The following is a 25,826-nucleotide window of genomic DNA, read 5'->3' as shown; positions in this document are numbered from 1 at the left end:
TTCTAACATTCATAAATTAACAGTAATAGCAATTCATACAGAAGTACATACGGACTGACCTTAATTTTTAAAAAAGCTTTGCCTTAAAAATTACAGCCCTATTCATGTTTTCATAAAATTTGGGTTCAAATCAGGTAGTTTCTTGACATTTCACACCTAATTGCAGGAATTTCCATAGGAAAGTAACTTTGTGCTATTATGCCCCCTTCCCCCTCCGAGATATTGAGATTTTGTTACCCCTGTCCATAAAATAAAAGCTAAGACGTCCATGAATTCAATACAAGTTTTGCAGTTCTTATTCTCGGCAAATTATTCCTTATCAACTATCTATTAACATTTAAGTTGGGTGGTGGAATCTTTTACTTAGACTAAATTTTTTTTTATTTTTAAAGGAGACGCCAATCTAGATCTATGGTTATAGCATGTTAGAATTGTCTAATCAATATCAAACTTTGCAGGTACAATTTTGAAGGCTCTAAGTTTATTTTAGATTTGTTGTTTTTACCTATGAAATGTTTATGAGAAATGATTGTCCTAAAGCTTCTCAATCGTGTTAATAGTTATTGAAATCTTAAGCTACATACAAATATTACTACTTTATTTAAATAACAAGTGGCCATAACCATAGAAGCCTCTATGGGCTCTTGATGGAGGGTGGGGGGGGGGGGAAATAAGTGCACCCTCCCCTTTCAATGTTAGTTTTTTTCAAAAATTAAATGTAGAGTATTTTTTTCCAGGGGCAATTTCCTCTTGGGATATTTGAGTTACACTTCCCTAAATAGTTTTCCTTAGTTAATAGACTTTCCTGGACATATAAGAAGCTTCACTTTAAAGAGGAATGATATTTGAAATCAACTTTTTAGATGTCAAACATTTTTCATTAAATTAATTTGACAATAACATTATAGGAAACAGAAAGGAAGTTAAATTTTTATCAAAATATTCTAATATTTATGATTTTTCAAATTGGAATTCTCTTTTTTTAGTCATAGCCTTTATACTACAAAATAATGTTCTAAAAGTTTAAACGGTGTTTGTTATTTGTAAATGTGAAAAATGAAGAAAATAATATTTCTCCTAATTTTAGGTATTTGGGTTTTTATTAACAGGCCGTCTTAGTCCCTCCATCCGTCTGTCTACTAATGAGAGAACATAAAATTTACATTGTGGAACCTTTTACTTAATTTTCACAACTGTAATGAAAAATACTGTTGTTTATTTTTGAGCTGAGCAAATTATGGATTTTGTCATCTTTGTTTATTTTATCGGTTTCAAACACGACTTGATGATTCCTGTCACAGTTAGGTACAAAATCATTACAAGAATCTCCATTTTTAACATGTCAAACACAATATTTTATGTAATTCAATCATTCCCTTTGATTTTTAGAATATTGATTCCTTGGATTATTAGGTACAATAAAAGCGAATCATCTCTATAATCAAGTCTAAAAATGTAACTATAATCATTCAAATAATTTTGTGATATATTTTTATGTTTATTTTTGTTTAAACTTATTGATTACTTTTGAATAAGAAATGGTTTGTCAATCGTTTGTTTGTCTAGTATGACTGATTTATTAAGTTTCGCTTTTATGGATGTTGTCATCCTTGTTACTTTTAGGTAACCTTGTGTTTGTGAATGGTCAAATTGATCAAGATCAATGGAAAGATATTGACTGGGAAATAAGAAGGAAGCCATTTGAAACATAATAATTAGAAGCAGGGCTTGGCAGTTAGCTATACATTTTTGCTTTCCCTCCCTCACTTATGTTGCAAGCTCTTACACTCCAAACAAAAACCAAATAGAAAAGTTGGGACTTGACTCCAGGGGCGTTGTGACGCTTCGGGTACAAGTCCTCTATACGTTACCTTTGAACATACTCCGCATTGTAAATTGCAATGTAAAGCACTCAATCGCCCAGGGTATTATCAGACAACCAACCCTTTGATTGCACGAACTTTGTCTGAGATGTCATATCTGTGCATGGTAATAAGTTGCGCCAAGGCATTCCCATTACTCTAACTATTTATGTCGTGCATCTGACATAGCGGCAGTAGGAAACATTTTAACATCTTTAGTTATGACGCGGTGTCGGACCGAGATTCAAACCTACAACCTTTCCGACGACGAGCGGATGCTCTACGTATTGAGCCACGGTCGCGGGTTAAGCTGGCACTTAGTGCCATGTCTTAAAACCATTAATTTTCACAATAAAAGTGCATTTTTAGTAGCGAAGCTACTCTATAATTCCAAAAATGCGCCTGTCCGTCTATTCGTCCGTAAGACACAAAATGGTGAAACGTGATTTTCACGGGCGTTAATAAAGCTATTATCTTGACAACATTTTCTTCATTATATAAGATCCCTGGCGGTCCGACTGCTTTATCTTTTTTTTATTGATTTTTATATATTACACGCTTTGTTACCTTAATTGTCCCCTCCCTCCCTGAATGAATAAAGGTTTTCAAAGGTTTGGTTTAAAGAGAGATGGAATTTGACGTATCTGCAACTGCCTGTACAGACATTGAAAGAAAAGTCAACTTCAGTATGTTTTTTTTATGCGAACTTTTTTGAAAGCAATTTTTCCCTTACTTATAGTTATCAAAATTTAGTGATTAATAACTTATTTACTTCATTTTCAAGGCAGTTTTAAAATCCGCGAAAAAAAGTTAAAAAAATATTTAAATTATTTTGTGACACAAAACGTCATGGCACACAAACCTGCGTATTCTCCAGATCAGCAAGAAATTTGCACAAAAAAATTGCCATTTCGAGGTTTTTGCTTGAATGTATGTAGAACGCTTCAAAGTTGAGATCTAGAGGTAAAAATCAATACAGATACTATTGGGCATATGTACTAGGACATAATGTTTGAAGGCCATATCTCAACCAGAAAGTGAGTACTGACTTCCTAAGTCGACTACTGAAAATCCAAGTTTTGAGATTTTGTGTCAAAATTTTTATACCCTGTTTTTTTTGTTCTAATATGCACCAGCATAGTCCCCCACACCTAAAAACAACTTTGTAAGTGTTTTTTGACATCTAGAACTGATTCTATGGGAGTATAAAAAATGTATCAACAACTCATTGACTCAATTTTGAATTTTTTTTCGATTCTCGTCTTTGAGGGGCCACTTCTCCCTCCCTGGTTGAGATAATGGCTTCAAACTATAGCATGTTCTTGTACATCTGCATCTATTTTTAGCTCTATATCTCAGCCATTCTTGCAAAGGGTAGAAGATTTGAGCATGAGAAAAATGCACTAAAACCATTCTTAGATATTGACAACTAAGTTTTGAATATTAGATTTTACTGTACTTTAAAAAAAAATTAACTATTGTTTTGTTGTTCTATTAACTGTCTTAAAAACGAAGAAAATAAGCTATTAACCATTAAATTCTGATAACTATATGTGGGTAAAATTGCTTTAAAAAACAAATAAAAAAATAATGGAAAGTGATGTCTAGTATAAAAATTCACAGGTTCTGAGCCTAACTGAAAAATCGTGTATCGTATTATAGTCAATTAAAAAACTTTGGGCACTTCTCTTAAATCTTGATTGGTTGGGACAAACTAGAGTGCCCAAACATTTCAACCAAAAGTTTCAATCTTCAGAAGGGTAACATATATTTATAATCTTCGGGGATCAATTTATTGTCTATTATCTTATCACTTAAGATCCCTGACAAAAGTTTAGCTTTGCACAGGTTTCAAGCCATATTACAAGTTTACAATTGTTTGCTATAGAGGACTACTATGAATACGAATACGGAGAGTGCAATGAAAAAGACAATGATAATGTAATTGATCATATAGGTAAATTTAATGTATTTTTAGTATCGAAGCTACCCTATAAATCTTATTGTCTGACTGTCCTTCCATCTGTCTGTAAACAAGAGTAAGGCTGCTATTCAAGATAGAGGTGTTAAATTTTTGTAAAGATCATCCAGAATATTAAATTTTCTTAGTCCATTTCAGCGAGAGAAAAAAAATAAAGCCTGTAAAATATGTATACTGGTAAGTTTCATAAATACTTTCTCTCATTCGTTGGCTTAAAAACTTGGTGAAGTTTTCTTAAATATTGATTATTTCAAACTAGTCGTATTGGGACTTTCAACTAATAATTTGAATCACATGAGATATTTTTGTTTATCATTATTGGGATGTACATTATCTAAAAGCTTATCGTTGGATCTGGATTGAGTAGCCCAAAATAGCAATAACCAATGATTTTGGGGTAATTTTGTTCATTATTATTAGAGATGTAGATAAATTTATCATCCCTCATTATTAAAATCAATGTTTCAGGCTTTGAAGTTGACCGCTGTTGTGGATCTCATGGATTTATGACAAAAGCGACTTGTCCAGGTATAAGAACAATTTAGACTATTACCAGAGTTACAGACAGATATACAGACATACAGAGTATTCTAGAGCCATTACCTATAATAAAAGAAACAATTCAGTCTGCTAGTAGTGCAACAAATTCAGCGACATTATGCCACTATGTGTGCTTGTCCCCAAAGAATAGTTGATTTTAGATTCAATGTCTCATCTCCATTTTCCTTGAGTAAATGTTGCTTTTGTGAAACAATTTTTCGTACACGCAGTGAGACAGATGAACAAACTTACATATTTATATATCATGATTTAAGAGTAGCTTTGCTAACAAAAGTATAGGAAGAAAATATTTCAGGTGGTTTGCCACAAAGTGAAAAGAAGGATATACTAGGAGGTAACTAAAAATTTAGTAGATTTATTTAATGAATACAAATTAATTTCTTTATTGATCTATCTATCTGTATATATATCTTTCTATCAATATAATTATCTATCTATGTGTCTATCTATCTAGTGAATGTATATATAATTATATCTATCTAGTCCCTGTATGCCTACACCATGAGCCTGGAGTAAAAAGAGAGGATATAGAAGTTCATCAACTTCAAACTTATATATATCTACCTATCTAGTGCCTGTATACATATATCTATCTATCTAGTGCCTGTATGCCTACACCATGAGCCTGGAGTAAAAAGAGAGGAAATAGAAGTCCACCCGCTTCAAACAGATTTCTGTCCTAAACATTGTTTACCTACCGAGGTGGACGAAGGTATTGTAAAGAATAGAGAGAGAGAGAGAGAGAGAGAGAGAGAGAGAGAGAGAGAGAGAGAGAGAGAGAGAGAGAGAGAGAGAGAGAGAGAGAGAGAGAGAGAGAGAGAGAGAGAGCGAGAGAGAGAGAGACAGGGAAAGAGAGAAGGAAAGAGAGAAAGAGAGAGAGAGAGAGAGAGAGAGAGATAGAGAGAGGGAAAGAGGGAGAGAGAGAGAGGAAAAGAGAGAGAGAGAGAGAGAGATAGAGAGAGGGAAAGAGAGAGAGAGAGATAGAGAGAGGGAAAGAGAGAGAGAGAGAGAGAGAGAGAGAGAGAGAGAGAGAGAGAAGGATTGAGAGAAGGAGAGAGAGAGAGAGAAAGAGAGAGAGAGAAAGAGACAGAGAAAGAGACAGAGAGAAAGGGAGGGAAAGAGAGAGGGAAAGAGAGAGAGAGAGAGAGATAGAGAGAGAGAGAGAGAGAGAAGGATTGAGAGAAGGATTGAGAGAAGGAGGAGATAGAAGGATTGAGAGAAGGATTGAGAGAAGGAGAGAGAAAGAAAGAGAGAGAGGGAGAGAGACAGAGAGAGAGGGAGGGAAAGAGAGAGAGAGAGAGAGAGAGAGAGAGAGAGAAAGAGCGGTAAATAGATAAATAGATACGAGGGAGAGAGAAAGAGACAAACAAATACATAGAAAGGTATTCTGTTTATGCTTCGCTACTTGTTGTTATAATTTTTATTATTCTAGTAAGAAAAGAAATGTTCATAAAAGAAGGAAATAAAACATTCTTTAAATCTCTAACCAGGTAAAAAGTATTTTAGTATCGCAACTGCTCTATGATAAGGGTATGTCTATGCATCAGTACGTCCATCTGTCACCCTTTCCTCTCTTTAAAGTAGGCTAATAGTTAGAGAAGATATAGGCTTACTAATCCTTCCCGTTAAATTTACCGTCCTTTTTTTATAATAAAATGTTTTTGTTGAAAGTTTTTTTTTGATGCACTTCTTAAGAACATAATTGCTTATGGTGAACCTAGTAAAAGTGTCTGACTCTGATTATGACGTAAAAAAATTAGACAATGAGAGGCCACTATAAATTTTACCATTGGTCAATTACAGTGTATACTGGCCTCTCATTGGCTAATTTTTTTACGTCATAATCAGAGTCAGACTTTTTTTTACTAGGGTTATTTTAGTTATAGATAAAGCCATGGGATTGTTTTGGTATATTTTTGCCCCTCTTTGAATTCCTAGATGCAAGGGACACAGCCGCTATTATTATATATTATACTCTAAAAAATCAATGAAGAAATAAGATTAAAGAAATATTTTCATATGTTTCAGGAAGCATCCTTTTTGTGTAGATTTTCATTGTCCTGACGGTGTAGAGTACAGGTAAACATGGTTCCTACTATGTCAGGTGCACGGCATAGAGTAGGTGGAGTGGCTCAAAATAGGTTCAACTCATTACCGTGCACAGTTAGGACTTCTACACAAAGATCGTTCAATCAAAGAGTTGGTTATGTATTGGGTGTTCAAGGTGGCGTGAAGAGGTCTTGTACCCATAGCGTCAACGAGCACCCAAAGGTCATGATAATTATTAGAAAATTACAAAATAAAGACTGTGCTAAAATTTAAAAGATTTATTATTTTACAGCAAGTCCTATATTATGCTTGATGTGTGTCTCTATCTAAAGATTTGTAACTTATGAATCTATTGGGTTGAGATTTTTAGGGAAGTCGCTAGTTTGTTATAAGATGAATGAGATTTTGCATTCATAAACGTGTAGAATCTAAATTTATCTCTGATACAGCTTAGAAATATTTAGTAGATAAACAAAAAAATATTATCTATCTAGCTACCATCTTTAAGAAGCTAACTTGGACAAAGAGAAGTATCGACTCTAGCCCTAAGAAAAAATAATAAGATAAAAGATCAAAAAATTTTTTTTTTCAGTTGGAAATTGAAAGTTATTGAGTGTATATGTGACAGTGCTTTGGAGAAGAACAAAAATCTTGTTAAAAAAGGTATGACAATTTTTCTAGCTAATTTATGAAATCCTTTAGTCTGAAGCTTAAGATCTCAAAAACTACTGAACCAATGCATGGGGGTTTTCTATTTTATTGAAGCTTCACATAGGTCCCAGAATGGTTTTAGGTTATTTCAATTCTGTGGGCGACTTTTTTTTCGAAGATTTTATACACCTTCAAATACAGATATCTTAGATGCTAGGTGCATAGCCGCTAGTAAATTTATAATAAGTTAATAACTGATTTTGACAATATGATACATAATTAGTTCATTTCAGAGGCAATGATTTTATACTAAAATATAAAGTATTAAGTTTTTTTTTGTCAGATCTCGAAAACTGTAGGTCCGAATGGGTTGTGGTTTTCAGAGTAGGTGTTCATGTTTGGTTTTATGCTATTTTTCTGATCTTTCTTGCCCTCCTCCAGAGGCTAGGGGCAAAGTAACTATTATTTTTATTAAGTACCCGACAAGCCTCTCTGCTGCAAGCCAACAGAGTTTCTCCGAGTAACAGAACAAGATACTTTGGTCTGTGATGAGGATGAAAATCAAGATCAGGTACTCAAAGTTTTAAACAACTTTTGTAGGAGGGCCTTTTGTAATTATTGATAAACCCCTTAAAAATGTTGGGTTTTAAAGTCATTTCTCAAGCTATGAGCAAGATATTTGTGTCGATAATTCTACCCCTGAAGACCTGTTCTGATGCAATTAATTTTTGATCCCCATTAAAGGGGCTTAATAAATACAACTGCACTTCTTTAATTTTTAAAAAAGGATAGAAAAAAATTCTGATTACAGAGGAATAGTCAAAATTGTGTAAGAGTAATATGTTTTATGGCAGGAAAGAAGGGGGCATTAGATGGATTGTTGATTACGCTTTTGTACCCAAAGTTTTATAAACAGATATTAAATTTAAACTTTGGGTAATCTATTTTATTAACTCTTGATTGGTTAGTATCAGTTACCAAAATATCTATTGTTAAATAGGAATTGGGGGATTTAGCTGAAAAAGATGTACTGAATCCTACATGTGATTGGAAACATAAAAAGAGCTTCCAACTTGTCGACCTTTCAAAATTCAGGTAAAAGTAAAACATATGAGATGCCTTGATATTGCTTAAATGAAACATTTTTGAATATTATGTCAAAACATTTATCATATATTTTATCCTGAAACCTCTGCTTCAAAATAAAAGATGATTCTTAAGTAAAAGATATTAATGATAATTTTCCTAATGAAAATTATTGTGTCAAATTTTGATATTTTTGAAATCTGTCAACAAGCTGAAACTATTTATGGGTGCATTCTCTAAAATAAATCCAAGACCAAATAAATCGCCCTCCGTATCCACTTATTTTAAAAAGATTGAAATAAGATAAGTAGAGTGTTTTTTTCGCAAAGGAACCGACTAAAAGTCTAGTCAGTTGGACACACAATTGTGGCCAAAGTTATAGAGTATCTGAAACAAAAAAAGTAATTTTATGAATTTGTAGGTTACCAGATTTAAATGATGTTGTTTGTATTGGTGCAACACAGGTATTGCAAAAGCCGGGATAGGTGACTAGGAAAAACCTATTAGACTTCTAAAAAAGGATTACAATTAAAATAAGCAAATGTTATCTAACAAGATAGTTAAATAAGACAGTAACACAAAAGTTTTGTAACGTATTCAATCTATACCCATTACCCAAGGGTACATTGCTACATTTAAATCAAACTTTTCATACCTTATGAAATTCAATGAATGTTGGTTCTAAAATACTCAAACAACAAATTGAAAAAAGTAGGATTTTCTCATATATAATAATCTCAGAAAAAGCAAAATAGTGTTATACCTTTTCTTAGTTAATAAGATACTTTACAGTATAGGAGGACCATATTGGTCCAGCAAATTACGAGATCCCTCGTCAAATACACAGTCAGACATCATGTTACTTTTGTATAAGGAAGATGATATTTACTAGGAGAAAAACAGTGATCTTCTATCTGAAAAAGGAGTAATATGTGGACAAATTTGTAATGGAAAAGGGCATCCTTGTATCAGGTAATAGAAATCAGAGAGTGAGGGGACAATGGGCTATTTATTACACTAGTCATCAAAGTTTTATAATAACGTTTTCTTATTCGTTGGCTTAAAACATTGGAGAATTTAGTGAATTTTGATTAGTTAATTCATTGAGTTAAGTGTTCAAACGTTTCAACCACTAATTTTAATCTGCTGAAGTGGTAAATTTGTGTATCATCATTGGATATGTACATCAATTTAGCAGCCATTATCTTATCACTTTTTAACCTTGAATAATAATAAACTATTCATATATTTAGTAGCAAATGTACTCTATATTTCACTTTGCCTGTCCGTCAGTACATCTTAAAAGCTATGGAGGAAATGGGATTTACACATTTTTTATTATATCTGCTACTATTGAGGATGATTTTTTTTATAAAGATAACCCTTTCAAAAGAGCATTCAGTATTCAACATTGTCCATCTGTAATGCAACTTTCACTACTTTCACTTATTCTTGTTTTCTTTTATGCTCACGTCCTTCATTCTCTTTCTTTTTCTTCCTCTATTTTTTATGATTACTGACCATTTGCATGATTATTCACTTTGTTCGTTTGTCCATCCATGTTTCGCTGCCATCAGTGTTACATATATATTTTAGATTACAGAGATTATTAAAAAGATTAATTTTACTTTAAACCATACTATTTGTATACTTGTATTAAATAATCTTTAGATCCTTATTACTTGTTTAGAAAATGTTGCCCTGATGGTGAATATAAGATTAAGTTGATCACATGTTCCACGACTAATAAAAGCCTCACCTATTTCTCCGATGTAAGTTTTGAATAGCTACTTTGATACTTTATAAGTGTGTATATTCGTCAATAGTTGATACTATGTTTTTTATATATCATCCTTGCCTTATATAAATCTGCTCTAGGGGCACATAATAAAAGTTAAACAAAGAGCCTAGAGGAAGGGGATGTTTGTACTGTTGATATCTATAATACAAAGTAGAAAGATGTCTCTCTATCCGTCTGTCCCTTAAGATCTCGGTAACCACTGAACTGATCGGGTTCTACTCTTCAGGGAATATACCTACTGGTCCTGTGGTGGTTTTAGGCTATTTTTTGGGGGGGGGGTGGGACACCCCCAACCCCCCCAAAAAACAAAAAATCACCCCCATTTTTTTTTTTAGGAGATATCCTTGGTCCTTTTTTTTGCAGAAGATTTCCTTGGTCCTTATTTTTTTTGCAGAAGATTTCCTTGGTCCTTATTTCTTTTTTTTTACTATTTTCACCTTAACCTTTTTTTATCATCTCTCGGGGCAAAGCCCGTAGAGGCTAGGGGCGAAGCGGCTAGTTTTAGATATATAGTGATACATTGACTAAAAGACTGCATTATCTTTGTGAATAAAATAATCATGCTTTTTAAACGTAAGAATAAATAATAAATCGAATTTCATTCATTGATCATTATGTTTCTGAAATAACCTAAACTATAATTTCTTGGCATGATATTTAAATAAAGTCGTGAAGCTCAGCTGCTTTTTAAAGTAATTATTCTTATATTTAGAGAAAATTGAATACAGAATATATGCCAGTGGTATCTCCATTGCAGAATCAGGTGTTTCAATATATTTGAGTTAAAAATCCTCCAAATAAAATATGAAAACACTCGAAAGGTTTCGTAATTTTTAGTGTAAATAGAAGATGACTTAAAAGATATTTGATGTTTGTTTTTGCCTCTAATTTGAAAACAAAACATAACATCTTTAACTTTAATTTTTGTTATCAAAGATTTTTTATCTTTAAATTTTTAACAGTATAAAAAAAAGATAAATTAGTGTACTTTCCACTTAGCACCTAGAGAGAACCCCTTCCATGAGTATTTTGTATAATTGAAAATAATGGGGGGGGGGGGGAGTGGGGGGGGGATAGAATGTAGTATCGAGATATGAGGATACTTCTTATTAGACCCCCCTTAATACCCGCGACCGTGGCTCAACACGTAGCGCATTAGCATTATTATACCCCCTTTAGAATTAGTAAAAAAAAGTTTATTTCATGACCAACCCCTGAATGGGGATTCCTAACTTTATATGAAACTTTAAAGGAAATTATGAATTAATGTTTTATATGTTTACTAGGAGAAAAGAATTTTGTATCCTGAAGATATGTGCGAGAATAGATTTGAATTCAATAATGAAGATAGCTCTATCATTCTTGTAGAAAGGTTATTAGTAGTTAAGCTACTCTATAGTTAGAAATGCCTGTCTGTATCTTGTCTTGGGAAATTTTGCACGTTGATCTGTCGGCAAGGCTATTTTGGAGCATTTTTATATTTATATTTGCACAATAACTTTCTTTCTTTCGTCCATCGATGATTTTTGTGCTTTGCTACTTATGAATGTTGCCATCCTTTTAAAATCTTACGAAAATTCTCGCCCCTCCCCCAAATTTAATGAGTGTTTGATGCATCTCTTGGAAGCTTTAGGGGGTGTGGTTTAAGGAATGATGAACCTTGAACCAGAAATCCCACTTTGCACGCCTCTGCTTAAAATTCTTTTTTTAGAGGTATTAAGCTAGAATATGGAGAATTCTGTTTAGCTGAAATGGACGAAAACGACGGTAAAGGTGGTCTCTATTTAGAGGTATTAACATTATTAACAATAGATCTATCACACTAGTTGGTCAATCAAACAAAAATTTCTGACAATGTTTTTATTTATGTTTTACACAATTTTTTAGATTTAGCTTTGGAATATAATAAAAAATTTGGAAAATTTTAAAAATGTTTATTTAGGATGCTGTGAGTATTGGTGCAAAAAATGGGGACATGATTCCAGTGACGTCAAATTTTTCTTTCCCGAAAAAGGGAAGGGGGGAAGAAAATCTCTTCAAAAGAGATGGGGAAAACCCCCTTTTCTCCCATATCTTTTTTTCTTCCCCCCTTCCCTTTTTCGGGAAAAAAATATGACGTCACTGGAATCATGTCCCCATTTTTTGCACCAATACTCACAGCATCTTTATTTAGGCTCTGTTTAAACATGAAAACCGTCCAATGCACTATACTGCTCAAACCTCTATTCTGTTTGTATCTATTGGATGTCTAATTATTACAATAACAGGCAAGAACCCTATTATTTTTATATCCATTGATGAATGAATTAGTTATTACAATAAATGTATAAGTGTAGATGTGTAACCCAGACAACTACCAAGTTTTGGGGACTTTTTCCGTATGCTACCAAATTGCTCATTTATAGCAACTTAGCTGCGTTTATATTTCCGACGCAATTGTGTGATAATTTAAAGAAATGGAAAGTCGGCACAGGATCCACACCCCGTTGGTAGATTTACATAAAGCTCGTGCCGTGCCCCCTTTATCATTTAACTTTAATGGAATTATATGTATACAAGTTATAAATTTATTCTTCTTATATCTAATATATGTCTAATCATTATGATAGCAGGTTATAAATCTATTATTTTAATGTCTACGCTTATGAAAATATGTTTTGCTGTTTTCTAAATATATCTTATTTTTATTATATTTTAGTTTATACAGTTCTTCCACCACTAAGAAATGCCTATTCGAAGGTAATATAATGATTATACAAATAATTTTGTTTTATCACCAAACCTCTTCTGGTAAAATTTTGAAAGTAGTTAGTTTGTGGTATCCGCCTAGGGTAAATGGCAGACACCAGAGTTCGAATAAAGACTACGGCAGTGTGAACAGACGTGGACACCTTACTATAGAGAAGCTACGCTTCTCTAGCATTCACTAGACAAGAATCAACATCTATTTCAGTTGTCACTTTATTGAAGGTGTAAAGGATACTAAAGCTATATACAACAAACATTAACTACAATGGATAGGAATAAATAATCATAACATAAAAGCATTGTAATACATATACAATAGTCAGTTTGGGCAATCATGGTCCCCCATCCCTGGAAAGGGTGGGGGGAATTAAGAATACAGTTAACCATAATATAAATACATATGGATTAGGAATAAAGATAGTTAAAGATAAATCATACAGTAAAACATAGATAATTGCAATGGTTAGGTAGATGGCTATCCCTGTCTGGGGCAGGCAGGATAGCCCATGGAGCAGCACAATAGGTAGATAAGCATAGAGGGGTTGAGTGGTAGGTCTGGGTACTAAAGAGGGAAGGTTTGATGATTACTTGTGACAACAACAGTCTGTGTGGGGGTGATTATATTAGGTGAGGGCAGGTTTAGATCCTTTATCCTCAGGGTTGAGGTGGTGCTGATAACTGGGTGGTTGAAGGGGAAGGTTCCGGTGCTTAAGATGGGAGAGGGAGGGGTAACACCCCTCCCTCCATTTGCAGGACAACTGAGAGATAAAATCAGTACCGTTATCTGACATCTTTTCAGGTGGCTTCATAATTGTAGAATAACAGGATTTAACTAGGTGCGTAGCATCACTATAATGTCTTGGTTTCTGCATGGTCCAGAGCTGCCGCATACCACAACTCTCCCCTCGGAAGGCTGGAGGGGTTGTCTGCACCGCCAGACTTCCGACAGTGGTTGCGGCCTTCAGTTTGTTGTCCTTGTGGAATGGGTCCGCCAGGATACCAGTTGCTGGACGGTGGTGGACTCCAGCCCTCCCCAGGTCTAACGGAATCGGCTATATCTGCTGGAGTAGCTGGTCCTGTTGGATCTTCTGGCCGTTGGATGTGTACCTCTGAGGCCACCCTGGCAACCTCCAGGGGTGGCACAGCACTTGAGGGGGCTTGGACCAACAGCCGCCTGGTATACACCTCTGCAGGTTTCTCCACTGGGCTGGTGGTCTCCATCGTGTTGGTCACCTTGCTGCTGGCAGGCTGGCTACTGGATGCAGGCGCAGTTTTCTTCGCCCTCGGGGCTGGTCAGGTTCATTCGGCTTCCAGGGTCTCTGTCAACGCGGGCAGGTGGTGGTTGCCATACTGTAGGAGCGTTGCCTCCTTCAGGCTCATTCTGGACATTGGCAGGGTGGTGCATGGCAGTCCGACCTGCGGGGTAGGGAAAGGTAACAGTCCACCCTTTATGCCGGAGGCTGTCTTGGATCTGCAAGGGTGGCTCCGCTCTAGTTGGCTGGGAGACAGGCCCATCCACGGACACTGCTGCTAGTGGACTGGAGGCACAAGGCTCCGGATTTCCTCCCCTAGCCTGAAGGGGTCCAGGCACATTGTCTCCATCTTGGGTAGACATAATTGTTGGGGATCCTCTACTTCTATGGTTAGGCTCGGCACTTGGCGCATCTAGTTGTGTTACTCCCCAGGCAGCGGTCAAAGCTTCTTCAGTTTGGCTGGTAATGGCTGATATCCTGGCTCCTGGGGCAGATGCAGGGGGCGCAGGCAAGTTTGGCCCAGCCCAAACTTCCTGGTACACCAGTGCAATACAATTACCCTGGCTTGGTTGAGGGAGGTAGACAGCTGGATGCAGTTGAGGGTGAGGGACAGCTGGACTCTCCCTGCTGGCTGGGGGCTCTGGCTGGCTGGGGGTGACGGGTGTCACCCCTTCCTCTGGGGCTGCGGGCTCATTCCGGGGTCCAGGTATCTCGGTGGCGGCGACGGTTGTCGCCCCGGGCACCAGTGTGGGGGCGCTGGATAGCACCCCCCCAGTCTTCACAGGGGTCCAGGTCTCTCGGTGGCGGCGACGGTTGTCGCCCCAGGCACCAGCGTGGGGCGCTGGATAGCACCCCCCCAGTCTTCACAGGTGGCGGCGACGGTTGTCGCCCCAGACATCAGCTTGGTGGTGCAGGGAAGCACCTCTCGTTCCTTCCAGGTGGCGACGCCGGTTGGCGTCCCATACATCGACTCAGACTCGCTGGGTAGCGCCCCTCGGCTCTTGCTGGGGGTGACAGGGGTTACGGACACCGGTCCCCTGTGATTGAGGCTGAGGTCCAGGCCAACCCGGTTGGGTTCAGCCGCTCCTCCCAGCACGTTGCTCCTGGCCACTATGGTCCCAATCTGAGACACAGACTCCTGGGTAGCCGCGGCCCCAGCGGCGGCAGCTAGTTGGGGTGACGGCTGGGCATCTCCCTCCAGGTGGACCTGGGTGGCAGACTGGTTGCATGCAGGTTGTTGGGCGGCCTGGTGTTTCTTCATTGCTTGGTCCCAACCGGTTCTACACTTGGCGGCTGTGTGGCCGTTGAAGCGGCAGCGCCCCTTCGTCCAGCTGGGTCCCATCAGGCCGGCTTCCCCAGGGTGTATCAACCTGCCAGGTCTCTCCTCCTCCAGTTGGGGCACCAGCTGACAAACAGGGTCTCCCCTACTAGGGGTCAGGCGGTGCTGGGCTGCTTGTGGTGGCTCCTTGGTTACATTCAGCCTCCTCCCCATACACACAGGTTCCTTCCATCCAACAGCGGCTCTCCTCCCCTGGGTGGCGAGGCCAGCCTCGGCCTTAGCTTCTGCAGGTGCTTCTTCACATGAGGGATCCTGCCTCTGGGTATGCCAGGTAGTTGGTAGCAAAGGCCGTTGATAAATCCGGAAATTATAAAATTTATGTTAAATTTTTAGATTATGCTAAATTTCTGTATCTCGATGTTGGCAGCATTCCTGTCACTTACTGTCATTAAGAAACCAGGTATTTAACCTCATATCCTTATAAAACTAACAGGATATTTTTCTGGATGTCTCTCTGTAGCGAAGGCTGCCCTGATCGCTGAACAAATATTGTTTTCCATTACATTCCTATGGGTCCAGAAAAGGTTTATAATGATTTTCCCCTACACATCCTACGCTCTAGAAAGAAAAAAACATTGTGATGGTATTATTTTGTTTAATGTAATTTATTTTAAAATTAATACATTAGAAAGACAAAATATAAACATCTAGAGTTTCAACACTGTACATAATATTTTAATTTAAAAATTTTGAGATCTTCATCAAACTAAACCCAGTTTAGTTTTCACAATATTTTAAATTTATTTAGATTGGTTTACCGAATCACATGTCCTTAGGTAAGAAATTTATAATTTTAAGGTATCATACAACAATGTCACTATAATACCTCCTAAATTTTAAAACAAATTAAAAAGTTCTTCAATTTCCTGCAGGTATAGACACGTCAGGTATTTGTTCGCAGAGTGAGATCCCCCACAATGGTTTTGCATAGAAAGAGGATAAGAGCTAAGAGTACGGACGGTCCGATTATTAGAGAAAGCTTCGCTATTAAAGATTAATCAAATATTACTTTTAGTTATAAGTCGTGTAAGTTTGTTGGTTACTTCAATCAGGTAATAGTTATCTATCGCATCGTATTATAGAGGGCCTTCCGTGGATATTAAAATGAAAGGTTAGATCAAGTTTTGTTCACCCCAAAGGGCTAGAGGTCAGGGCTAACAAAACTGGTATTAATATTATCATTTTCATTATAGTATTCGTGGAAAATTGTCTCTGATAATACACTATTCGCGATTTTTCAGTATGGCTGTGTACTGGTTTTAATCTGTGGGATATTGATCAGTTTCAAGGCCACAATGGAAAAGATAATTTTAATTTTAAGTTATCAAACGCGTTGTTAAAGTCAAAGGAACGTAAATTGTTTATTACGACATTTTTCTATTAGATTTTGTTAGAAAAAAGAACACCATAATGTTTATATTACCATATTAAACAAAAACAATAAGGACAATGTCACCCATAATTTTCCCAGAAATTGTTTTGAGTTCAAGTACAGAGTAGCGAAGCCAATCCATAATCTCAAATTTCAATCTGTATGTCTTTCCGTCTGTCTAAAAAATAAATTTATTAGTATACATTTATAGCCCAGACAACAACCTGGCCCAAGTGGTGGGGACCTTCTTTGTCTGCTGAAAAATTTCTTTTTGTTCTTTTGTAGCGACTTGACAATATTTCCGATGCTATTGACTGAAATTCAAAGACCTAATTTACAAATGATTTTGTAGTATTTTAACTATTCATTATCATCACGTTCTCTCTCTAACTCTCTTACTACTGTAAAATTTTTGCATTCATTTTTTTTTGCTACCCTTCTTATGTCAGTTATTATCCTTGTTTTAGTATTGCTTTCTGTCAATGTTCATGTGGATGACAATTATGAGCTACGACATATTCAAACAAATCAGGGTAAGCATTTGTGGATGTTGTCATTCTTGTTTGGATACTACTTAGTATTTCATGGAAGGATGTTACACAAAGTAATTTTTACTTTTTTATTGAACAACCTTGTTTTTTTTAGGGCCGTTTTTACTTAGAAATTTCAAAAGGCTGTAATTTCTGTACTCTTAAAGCTAGAAGAAGAATTTTTTTCAGAAAATGTTTACCTTTATGTATATACTAGCGGCTACACCCCTAGAAGCCTCTAGGGGCACTGGTAGGAGGGGGAAAAGTCGACCTTATCCCATTTTAAATTTGCGTTTAAAAAGAGTTAAAAAATATTTTTGGGGGGAGGGGGGTAAAGAAACCCTCTCCAAAAATAGTTCAAAACCTTCCCAGGACCTATAAGAAGCTTCACAGTAAAGGAGAACAATATCGGTTTAGCAGTTAGCGAGATCCTTCAGGACAGACAAAAAACGCTTACTACTTTATATAATAGGATAATATTAGAAATCCCAAATATAAATTTCGGCGGCGGCAGCTGTACTTGGCAGTTTCCGGACGCTGCAGACAAAAGTCGGTAAGAAAATATGTCATGTATACATGTTAGAACAGCTTAGGTTTAAAATTTCAAGTCTCTAAGTCGAAAATTGCGGTCACAAGAGCCTTACAAAAAAAAGTTCATGAAATCAAAAGGTTTGTTGTTTGATTGATATGTGGGGGGGGGGGGGCGGATCTGACACTTTTGCGTAAACAGAGAGTATAGGCCTTGTCTTAGGAGTGAGAGGATAGGTTATTTGGGAAAAAAGTTTAGTTTTGGGGTGTATTTTCCTTATATTTAAAATTTTTTTGATAGGTCTCCAGGTTCAGGTGCTGCAGGCTGGAAGGTCACTTCTGGACAGGTATAAATGAAAAAAACTAGTTTGAAGAGTTAGAGATAAACTTATTAAACCAAATATGCATCTTTTGGGATGTTATGAGCATATATGAAGAAAAAATAAAAATCAGCCTCCAGGTTCAGGTCCTGCAGGCCTCCAGGTGAATCCTGGACAGGTAAAAAATAAAAATTTTCACTTTTAAAGTTAGATTATAACTTCTTTAACAAAAGTTGCTACTTAATGGATATTATTAACTAATTTGAAGAAAAATTTTAAATCGGGCTCCAGGTTCAGGTACTGCACGCCTCCAGGTGGATCCTGGACAGGTAAAACTAAAAATTTTCACTTTTAAAGTTAGAGCATAACTTCTTTAACAAAATTTGCTACTTTATGGATAGTATTATCTAACTTCAAGAAAAATTTGAAATTGGGCTTCAGGTTCAGGTACTGCAGGCCTCCAGGGGGATCCTGGATAGGTAGAAAATAAAAATTTTCCCTTTAAAGTTAGAGCATAACTTATCTAGCAAAAGTTGCTACTTTATGGATAGTATTAACTCATTTGAAGAAAAATTTGAAATCTGGCTCAAGGTTCAGGTAATGCAGGCCTCCAGGTGGATCCTGGATAGGGGAAACTAAAAATTTTCACTTTTAAAGTTAGAGCATAACTTATTAAAGAAAGTTGCTACTTTATGGATAGTATTAACTCATTTGAAGAAAAATTTGAAATCTTGCTCAAGGTTCAGGTAATGCAGGCCTCCAGGTGGACCCTGGATAGGTAAAAACTAAAAATTTTCACTTTTAAAGTTAGAGCATAACTTATTAAAGAAAGTTGCTACTTTATGGATAGTATTAACATATTTGAAGAAAAATTTGAAATCGGGCTCCAGGTTCAGGTACTGCGGGGCCTCCAGGTGAATTCTGGACAGGTAAAAACTGAAAATTTATATTTTTGAAGTTAAAACTTATTTAACAAAAGTTGCTACTTTATGGATAGTATTAACTTGTTTGAAGAAAAATTTGAAACCGAGCTCAAAGTTCATATACTGTATGCCTCCAGGTGGATTCTGGACATGTAAAAATTAAAATATTTAACTTAAGAGTTAGAACTATATCTATTTAACTAATTCAAAGAGAAATTTTAAATCGGGCTCAAGGTTCAAGTTAAATCCAACCATTTTGTTACATTTTGAATTATATCTGCAAAAAAAATAATATAAATTGACTAAAATAAAAAAAACATATTGTCAACAGGTCAGTCACTAAAGGAAGCCTGCAGGAAATACACTGCTCTAACTGTGGTAAAATTCCAACAAGTAGACACAATACCCCTAATTTAATGAGTTAATACTATCCATAAAGTAGCAACTTTTATTAAATGAATTATTCCCTAATTTTAAAAGTGAAATTTTTAGTTTTGAGCTGTCCAGGATCCACCTGGAGGCCTGCAATACCTGAACCTGGAGCCCAATTTCAAATTTTTCTTCAAATATGTTAATACTATCCATAAAGTAGCAACTTTGATTTAATAAGTTATGTTCTAAATTTAAAAGTAAAAATTTTCAGTTTTTACCTGTCCAGAATTCACCTGGAGGCCTGCAGTACCTGAACCTGGAGCCCGATTTAAAATTTTTCTTCAAATTGGTTAATACTAGTCATCTTGTAGCAACGTTAAATTAATAAGTTATGCTCTAACTTTAAAAGTTAAAATTTTTAGTTTTTACCTTTCCAGGATCCACTTGGAGGCCTGCAGCACCTGAACCTGGAGCCTGATTTCCAATTTTTCTTCAGATGAGTTAATACTATCCATAAAGTAGCAACTTTTGTTAAATAAGTTATGCCCTAACCTTAAAAGTTAAAATTTTTAGTTTTTACCTGTCCAGGATACACCTGGAGGCCTGCAGTACCTGAACCTGGAGTCCGATTTCAAATTTTTCTTCAAATATATTAATACTATCCATAAAATAGCAACTTTAACTTAATAAGTTATGTTCTAACTTCAAAAGTAAAAATTTTCAGTTTTTAACCTGTCCAGAATTCACCTGGAGGCCTGCAGTACCTGAACCTGGAGCCTGATTTAAAATTTTTCTTCAAATTGGTTAATACTAGTTATATTGTAGCAACTTTTGATTAATAAGTTATACTCTAACTTTAAAAGTTAAAATTTTCAGTTTTTACCTGTCGAGAATTTATCTGGAGGCCTGTAGGACCTGAACCTGGAGCCCGATTTAAAATTTTTCTTCAAATATGTTACCACTATCCATAAAGTAGCAACTTTTGTTAAATAAGTTTTGTTCTAACTTCAAAAATAAAAATTTTCAGTTTTTACCTGTTGAGAATTTATCTGGAGGCCTGTAGGACCTGAACCTGGAGCCTGATTTCAAGTTTTTCTTCAAATTAGTTCATACCATCAATAAAGTAGAAACTTTTGTTAAATAAGTTCTGTTCTAACTATAAAATTAAAAATTTTCAGTTTTTACCTGTCCAGAATTCACCTGGAGAACTGCAGGACCTGAACCTGGAGGCTGATTTTTATTTTTTCTTTATATATGCTCATGACATCCCAAAAGATGCATATTTGGTTGAATAAGTTGATCTCTAACTCTTAAAACTAAATTTTTTTTCATTTATACCTGTCCAGAAGTTACCTTCCAGCCTGCAGCACCTGAACCTGGAGCCCCTTGCCGCACATTTATCGGTTGGGGGTAGGGCTCAACGCCCCCCCCCCTTCTCTATTATCTCAGTGCATGGCCCTTGTTGGATAATGAATTTCCGACTATAACTGAACCTAAGTCAATTTTCGCTTTCTTCACCCTTTTATTTAACAACCTTTGTTTTTAAGTCCTTTTCTACTTAAAATTTTCATTTTTTATCTTTGAAGCTAGAAAAATATTTTTGTCAGAAAATGTTTATATTTATATAAATTTTATATTAGAAATCTCAAAACATAAATTTCTGCGGCCGCAGCTGTACTTGGCACCTGCCAGCCACCGCAGTCGACGGTCAGCGGGAAAACGGCGGATCTTAATAAAATTTTGATACGTTATGTAGGCGTGTAAGAAAAGCTTAAGTTTAAAATTTGAAGGCTCTATGTTAAAAATTGCGGTCACAGGAGGCTTTTAAATCATTCTGGAGACCTGGAGGATCAGGACCTGCAGGATCATACCTGGAGCCTGAAATTGACTTGAACACCTATATTTCAAATAAATTAACCAGAATAGCTAACTGTCCCATAATGATAAACTCACATACAGACGGACAGACCCTAATTATAGAAAATCTTTGCTTTTAAAAAACTAATATTTATTCACTCACTAACAAAATTAAAATGTTGGCAGATAAACACATTTTTTAAAGCAAATCTACTCTGTAACTCACTTTGTTTTTCTACCTGTTAATCTGTCACTCTGTTTCAAAAGCTCTGAGGAAAATACAAAAAAATATAAAAATTAAAAATAAAAGCAGAAAAAAAGTTACATTGACAAGCTGACAGACATTTCAAATTATAGATAAACTTCGTCAACAATTTCAAGATCCATATTTCAACTAAATTTATTCCTGTAAACATAATTCACTTTGATACGAACTTATTTGAACACATGCGAACGAATTCAAATTAATAGATACTTAATCTAAAGTTGCTTGTAACTGTTCAAATAAACGTTGCTAAGGAATTAAATTTATAACATATATAAAATACATTATTATATAGATTTTTATTTTTTTTAAATCTTAATTATTGGTGGTGAATAAACCACTTTTTTGAACCGCCCCCATAAAACGTTCCCATGTATAAATTAAAGAATTATTTCTCTTAAAGAAAGTACACAAGTGTGATATAGACAGACTTACATAAGTTAATGATAGAGTAGACTTAATGTTCAATTCAAAATGCAAACAGATTTTTAAGTATTTATTATATTGGATTAAATGCAGTTTTTGAGTAAATAAGATTATATATTGATACTATATTTAGAAATGATTAAATATGTTAATAAGTCAAAACTACTGATTATTCAAAGCTGGATAGTTCTGAAGTAGCAGGATGTCTGTCTGTATATCAGGACACCAATCAACAGGATGACTGTCTGTTTAATTAATACAATGTATTAATTAACTATGCACTTTGAAGGGGTAGAATATCTGCCTATACAAACTATCTAAAGTAGTAGGATGTCTGTGAATAGCTGTATTGGTCTTAATAAAGACTCGAACCCAAACCAGATAATGTTCTGTGTTAGGACTCTCAATATCAACTGACTTAAATATATTTTCTCTTTATTCTTTCTGAGAGCAATTAAAGAGTAATTAAGAGTAACAACTAACATATGTCTGCAAACTTAAATATATGACATCACAACATAAATATATGACATTTACCCCCTTCTGAAACCATCCAGCTAAGCATGGTTTCACCATCCATCAGGCTGATCCAATAAACTGGGATCAATGTCTTCACTGGGTGAACCTACATCGAAATTAACCCCGGCCTCAAGTCCTTCCTCTCCTTCACCCACTGGAGGAGGAGTGTTCAGCGCCCCTCCACCAACCTCAGCCGAGACACCCACTGTTGCCGCCATGACAGCATTACCCGCTGCAGCAGTTACGGGCCCTCCTACAGCAACCATCACAGCATCATTTACCGCTGAGGCGGTATCATTCGCAACAGCCACCTCTGCAGCAACCGCTGGTCCATCTGCCGGCATTGCCACCTCCATATCAACACCACCAGTGACCTGAACACCTCCCGAAACCAACATCACCCCGTTGTTAGCCTCAGCACCACCAGAAGTTCCAGCCTGTTGCAACTGCCAATATGCCGCCGCCGGTAAGTCATTGTTTATTCTGCGCCGGATCTCGCTAAGCTCACTAAAAATATTAGACAGGTGCCGTTGCACTTCAGCCTCTTTTTTGGCCATCTCAGAAATAGCCTCTTGAACCTTAGTTCCCTGTCCTGCCAAAACACTTTCCACCTGTTGGCCCACCTGCTGTCCCAACTTGGTTGAACTACTTTCCCAATTATCAGTCATTGCTGTCTGTACACTCTGTACCATATAAGAAGCCTTTTGCTGTGCAGTAGTAGCCACCATTTGCTGCATCTCCGTATCGACCTTCCTTATACAGTCCATTAGATCCCTCTTATGCGAGGCCAACATATCTTTAACCCGATTATGACTGTCCGTCTGCCAAAGTTTCTGTGCAGTGTTCAAACTTTTGACTGATTCTCTTACAGCTTCACGAATTTTTTCCTCAATCATAGGCTTTAGAGTCACAGCAACAGAATTACTGATTCTACCTATATCTTCATCACTGAGCGGCGCTAAGCCCTGTCTGTCATTCTTGCGTTCAGCCTTATTTCTCTCAACCTCAGCACGTAAATCTGGTAACTCCCTCTTTTGTTTAGGCCCAAGAGAATCTGCCCCAGCAGGCCGCTTGACCACGCCCCTTCTGGAAGTACCTTCCCCAGCATCATTATAAGCCTTGCTGGCTCCCCTTGTGGAAGTACCTTCCCCAGCATCATCATAAGCCTTGCTGGCTCCCTTAGTCCTGACCGACCCAGCAGCCTGATTTGGCACAAACTTACCAAACCTGCGCCGTCCCTCACCAGAACCAGTATCTGCCACCTTTCCAGGCTTGTCCGTTGGAGGCTCAATCCAACTGTCTACCTCTGAACCACTCTGTTCACTAGGCAGACGATCCCTGGAATCAAGCTCAACCTCAAGACTCACGTTGCCAACATTGTCTTCATCATCATACCCAGGCTCATACCTGGGCGATTCTACATCATACTGCCTCCTATCATCTCTTCTATACACAACATGCCGCCGATTAGCTCTACCAGCATCCAACATCTCAACAGACGGTTCACGCTCCTCCCGCCGACCAGACCCCCGTTGATACCGCCTTTCGTTTCCATCTCCATTTCCTGATTTGAATTTATTATTATGACCAGACATTATTAGCTGATAACTGTTCACCAATTCACCCGCAAATATCAACTGATTTAGCCTTTCATTGCAGGACAACTTTCTACCTACTAGCTTTGTCAGCACATATTTGTTATTAAAATAATCAAATAACAATTCATGAACTCTTATTATAATATATTTTTTAAATATTTATATATATTTATATAATATTTTTTTTTCAAAAATAATTATTATCAGCTCTCCTTTCCCTACTTTCTCCGTCCTCGAGTTCCTATCTGAACATGTACCACAGGACCCCCTACCTGAGATCTTAACCTCCTCCCAGTGTCCCATAAATATTTCGCCACCCGTGATCCACTTTTCTTAATTGTAACTAATCTTTCAGGTGAAGATTGCGGCGGCGCCGTAGTCAAAAACGACTGTTCCGATGGAAGCTCAACCTCGTCAAAATTACCCTCAACTACAGGAGCAGGCACCACAGATTCATCTGTCACTCCCACCTCTACTCCTTCACCTACAGGTATAATTTCTCTATTTCCATCCCCTGAAACTCTGTCATTATCAACCTCAACCTCACTCTCCTTCTCCTGAATCTCGTCACTCTGTTTTTCCTCTGCCAATTCAAAACCATCATTTTCAGATGACAAATACACAACATCTTCACTCTCTCTCTCCTCTACAGTTTCTCTCTCTACAGGCATATTGTCAACCTCCAAAAATATCTCATCGGACGGACAATTTTCAGGTAAAGGAAAAACGTTAAAATTAACCTCCTCCCCTAAAACTTCCGTTCGAGCATGAATTTTTCGAATTTTATCCCTAGCCACAACCTGATTTTTCTTGATGGGATTATTCCCAAAAGGTGCCAACTCATACAATGCATCCGAAAATTTCTTAACTACAATAAAAGGCCCTCCATAGAAAGACTGTAATTTCTTGGACACATCAGTTTTCACAATATTAAAGAAAGCATAACAAACATCTGTCACTCTTAATGCTTCCCTCTGTACTCTGTGTTTATTTTGAACCTCTAAATATAACTTGGATTTTGTAGAAATTCTCTTAATTACATCCTCCATATTTTTCAGAAATTCCAAATACGACCGCGAGGATGAAGATTCAACAGACGGGACTGGTGATAGAAAATCGAGGGGAATACGTGGCTGCCGACCAAAAACTAGAAAAAATGGAGAATATCCAGTTCTAGTACTCTTGGAGCAGTTAATCACCAACGTAGCCAAAGGTAATTTTTTAGCCCAATCCTTTGTTCCATGATTTTCATCTACTTTCAAAGCAGCATACAAACTTTGATTTTGCCTCTCTACAGGATTCGAATTTGGATTCCTGGGGGGAATTAGGACAGTATCCACCCCCAATCCTTTCATCACGCCTTTAAACACACTGCTTGTAAAATTTGTACCTCTATCCGATCTCAAAGCTCTAAATAAACCATAGGTAGGTACAAAATTTTCCAATATAGCCTTTACAGTTGTTTCAGTTTTAGCATCAACCAACGGACATGTAAAAACATATCTAGAAAATAGACAAACCATGATTAAGACAAATTTAACCGTCTGTCCCTGATGATAACATGGAGTCCAAGGTCCAACTAGATCCACTGACATATTAGCAAAAACTTCACTACTTTGAACAGAATGAGTTATAGGTGAAACATGTTTAGGATTACTTCCAGCCTTTTTCAAACATGTAATACAACTTCGTATTCTCGATTCCACAAACTTGTTCACGCCAGGCATAAAAAATCTCTCATTTATCTTACGTATTGTCTCCTGCACACCTCTATGTCCAGAACCA

The 25,826-nt window shown here is 36.6% G+C and overlaps 1 protein-coding gene across 2 annotated transcripts in view; it reads left to right on the top strand.

Annotated features, from left to right (window-relative positions):
• Positions 1-968: 968 nt before the first annotated feature.
• Positions 969-25,826, top strand: part of LOC145322719 (putative G-protein coupled receptor Mth-like 11) — a 48,360-nt gene continuing 23,502 nt past the window's right edge. For both annotated transcript variants that reach the window (XM_080164950.1, XM_080164949.1), the window contains exons 1-24: positions 969-1,087; positions 1,624-1,693; positions 2,487-2,548; positions 3,751-3,819; positions 4,312-4,371; positions 4,700-4,738; positions 5,006-5,116; positions 5,837-5,894; positions 6,433-6,483; positions 7,046-7,116; positions 7,581-7,675; positions 8,105-8,199; positions 8,612-8,654; positions 9,083-9,162; positions 9,881-9,962; positions 10,704-10,754; positions 11,278-11,363; positions 11,703-11,781; positions 12,165-12,258; positions 12,690-12,730; positions 15,665-15,731; positions 16,080-16,107; positions 16,347-16,383; positions 17,171-17,236. In XM_080164950.1, the coding sequence (XP_080021076.1) occupies positions 1,057-1,087; positions 1,624-1,693; positions 2,487-2,548; positions 3,751-3,819; positions 4,312-4,371; positions 4,700-4,738; positions 5,006-5,116; positions 5,837-5,894; positions 6,433-6,483; positions 7,046-7,116; positions 7,581-7,675; positions 8,105-8,199; positions 8,612-8,654; positions 9,083-9,162; positions 9,881-9,962; positions 10,704-10,754; positions 11,278-11,363; positions 11,703-11,781; positions 12,165-12,258; positions 12,690-12,730; positions 15,665-15,731; positions 16,080-16,107; positions 16,347-16,383; positions 17,171-17,236 (1,566 nt within the window). In that variant the 5' untranslated portion in view covers positions 969-1,056. The remainder of the gene's footprint in view (positions 1,088-1,623; positions 1,694-2,486; positions 2,549-3,750; positions 3,820-4,311; positions 4,372-4,699; positions 4,739-5,005; positions 5,117-5,836; positions 5,895-6,432; positions 6,484-7,045; positions 7,117-7,580; positions 7,676-8,104; positions 8,200-8,611; positions 8,655-9,082; positions 9,163-9,880; positions 9,963-10,703; positions 10,755-11,277; positions 11,364-11,702; positions 11,782-12,164; positions 12,259-12,689; positions 12,731-15,664; positions 15,732-16,079; positions 16,108-16,346; positions 16,384-17,170; positions 17,237-25,826) is intronic.

The sequence above is a fragment of the Acartia tonsa genome, chromosome 6 (genome assembly GCF_053477335.1).
Source record: "Acartia tonsa isolate MP-2025a chromosome 6, ASM5347733v1, whole genome shotgun sequence".
Classification (NCBI taxonomy): Eukaryota; Metazoa; Arthropoda; class Copepoda; order Calanoida; family Acartiidae; genus Acartia; species Acartia tonsa.
Note: the sequence above shows the minus strand (reverse complement) of the source record. Positions and strands in the feature narration are given on the sequence as shown.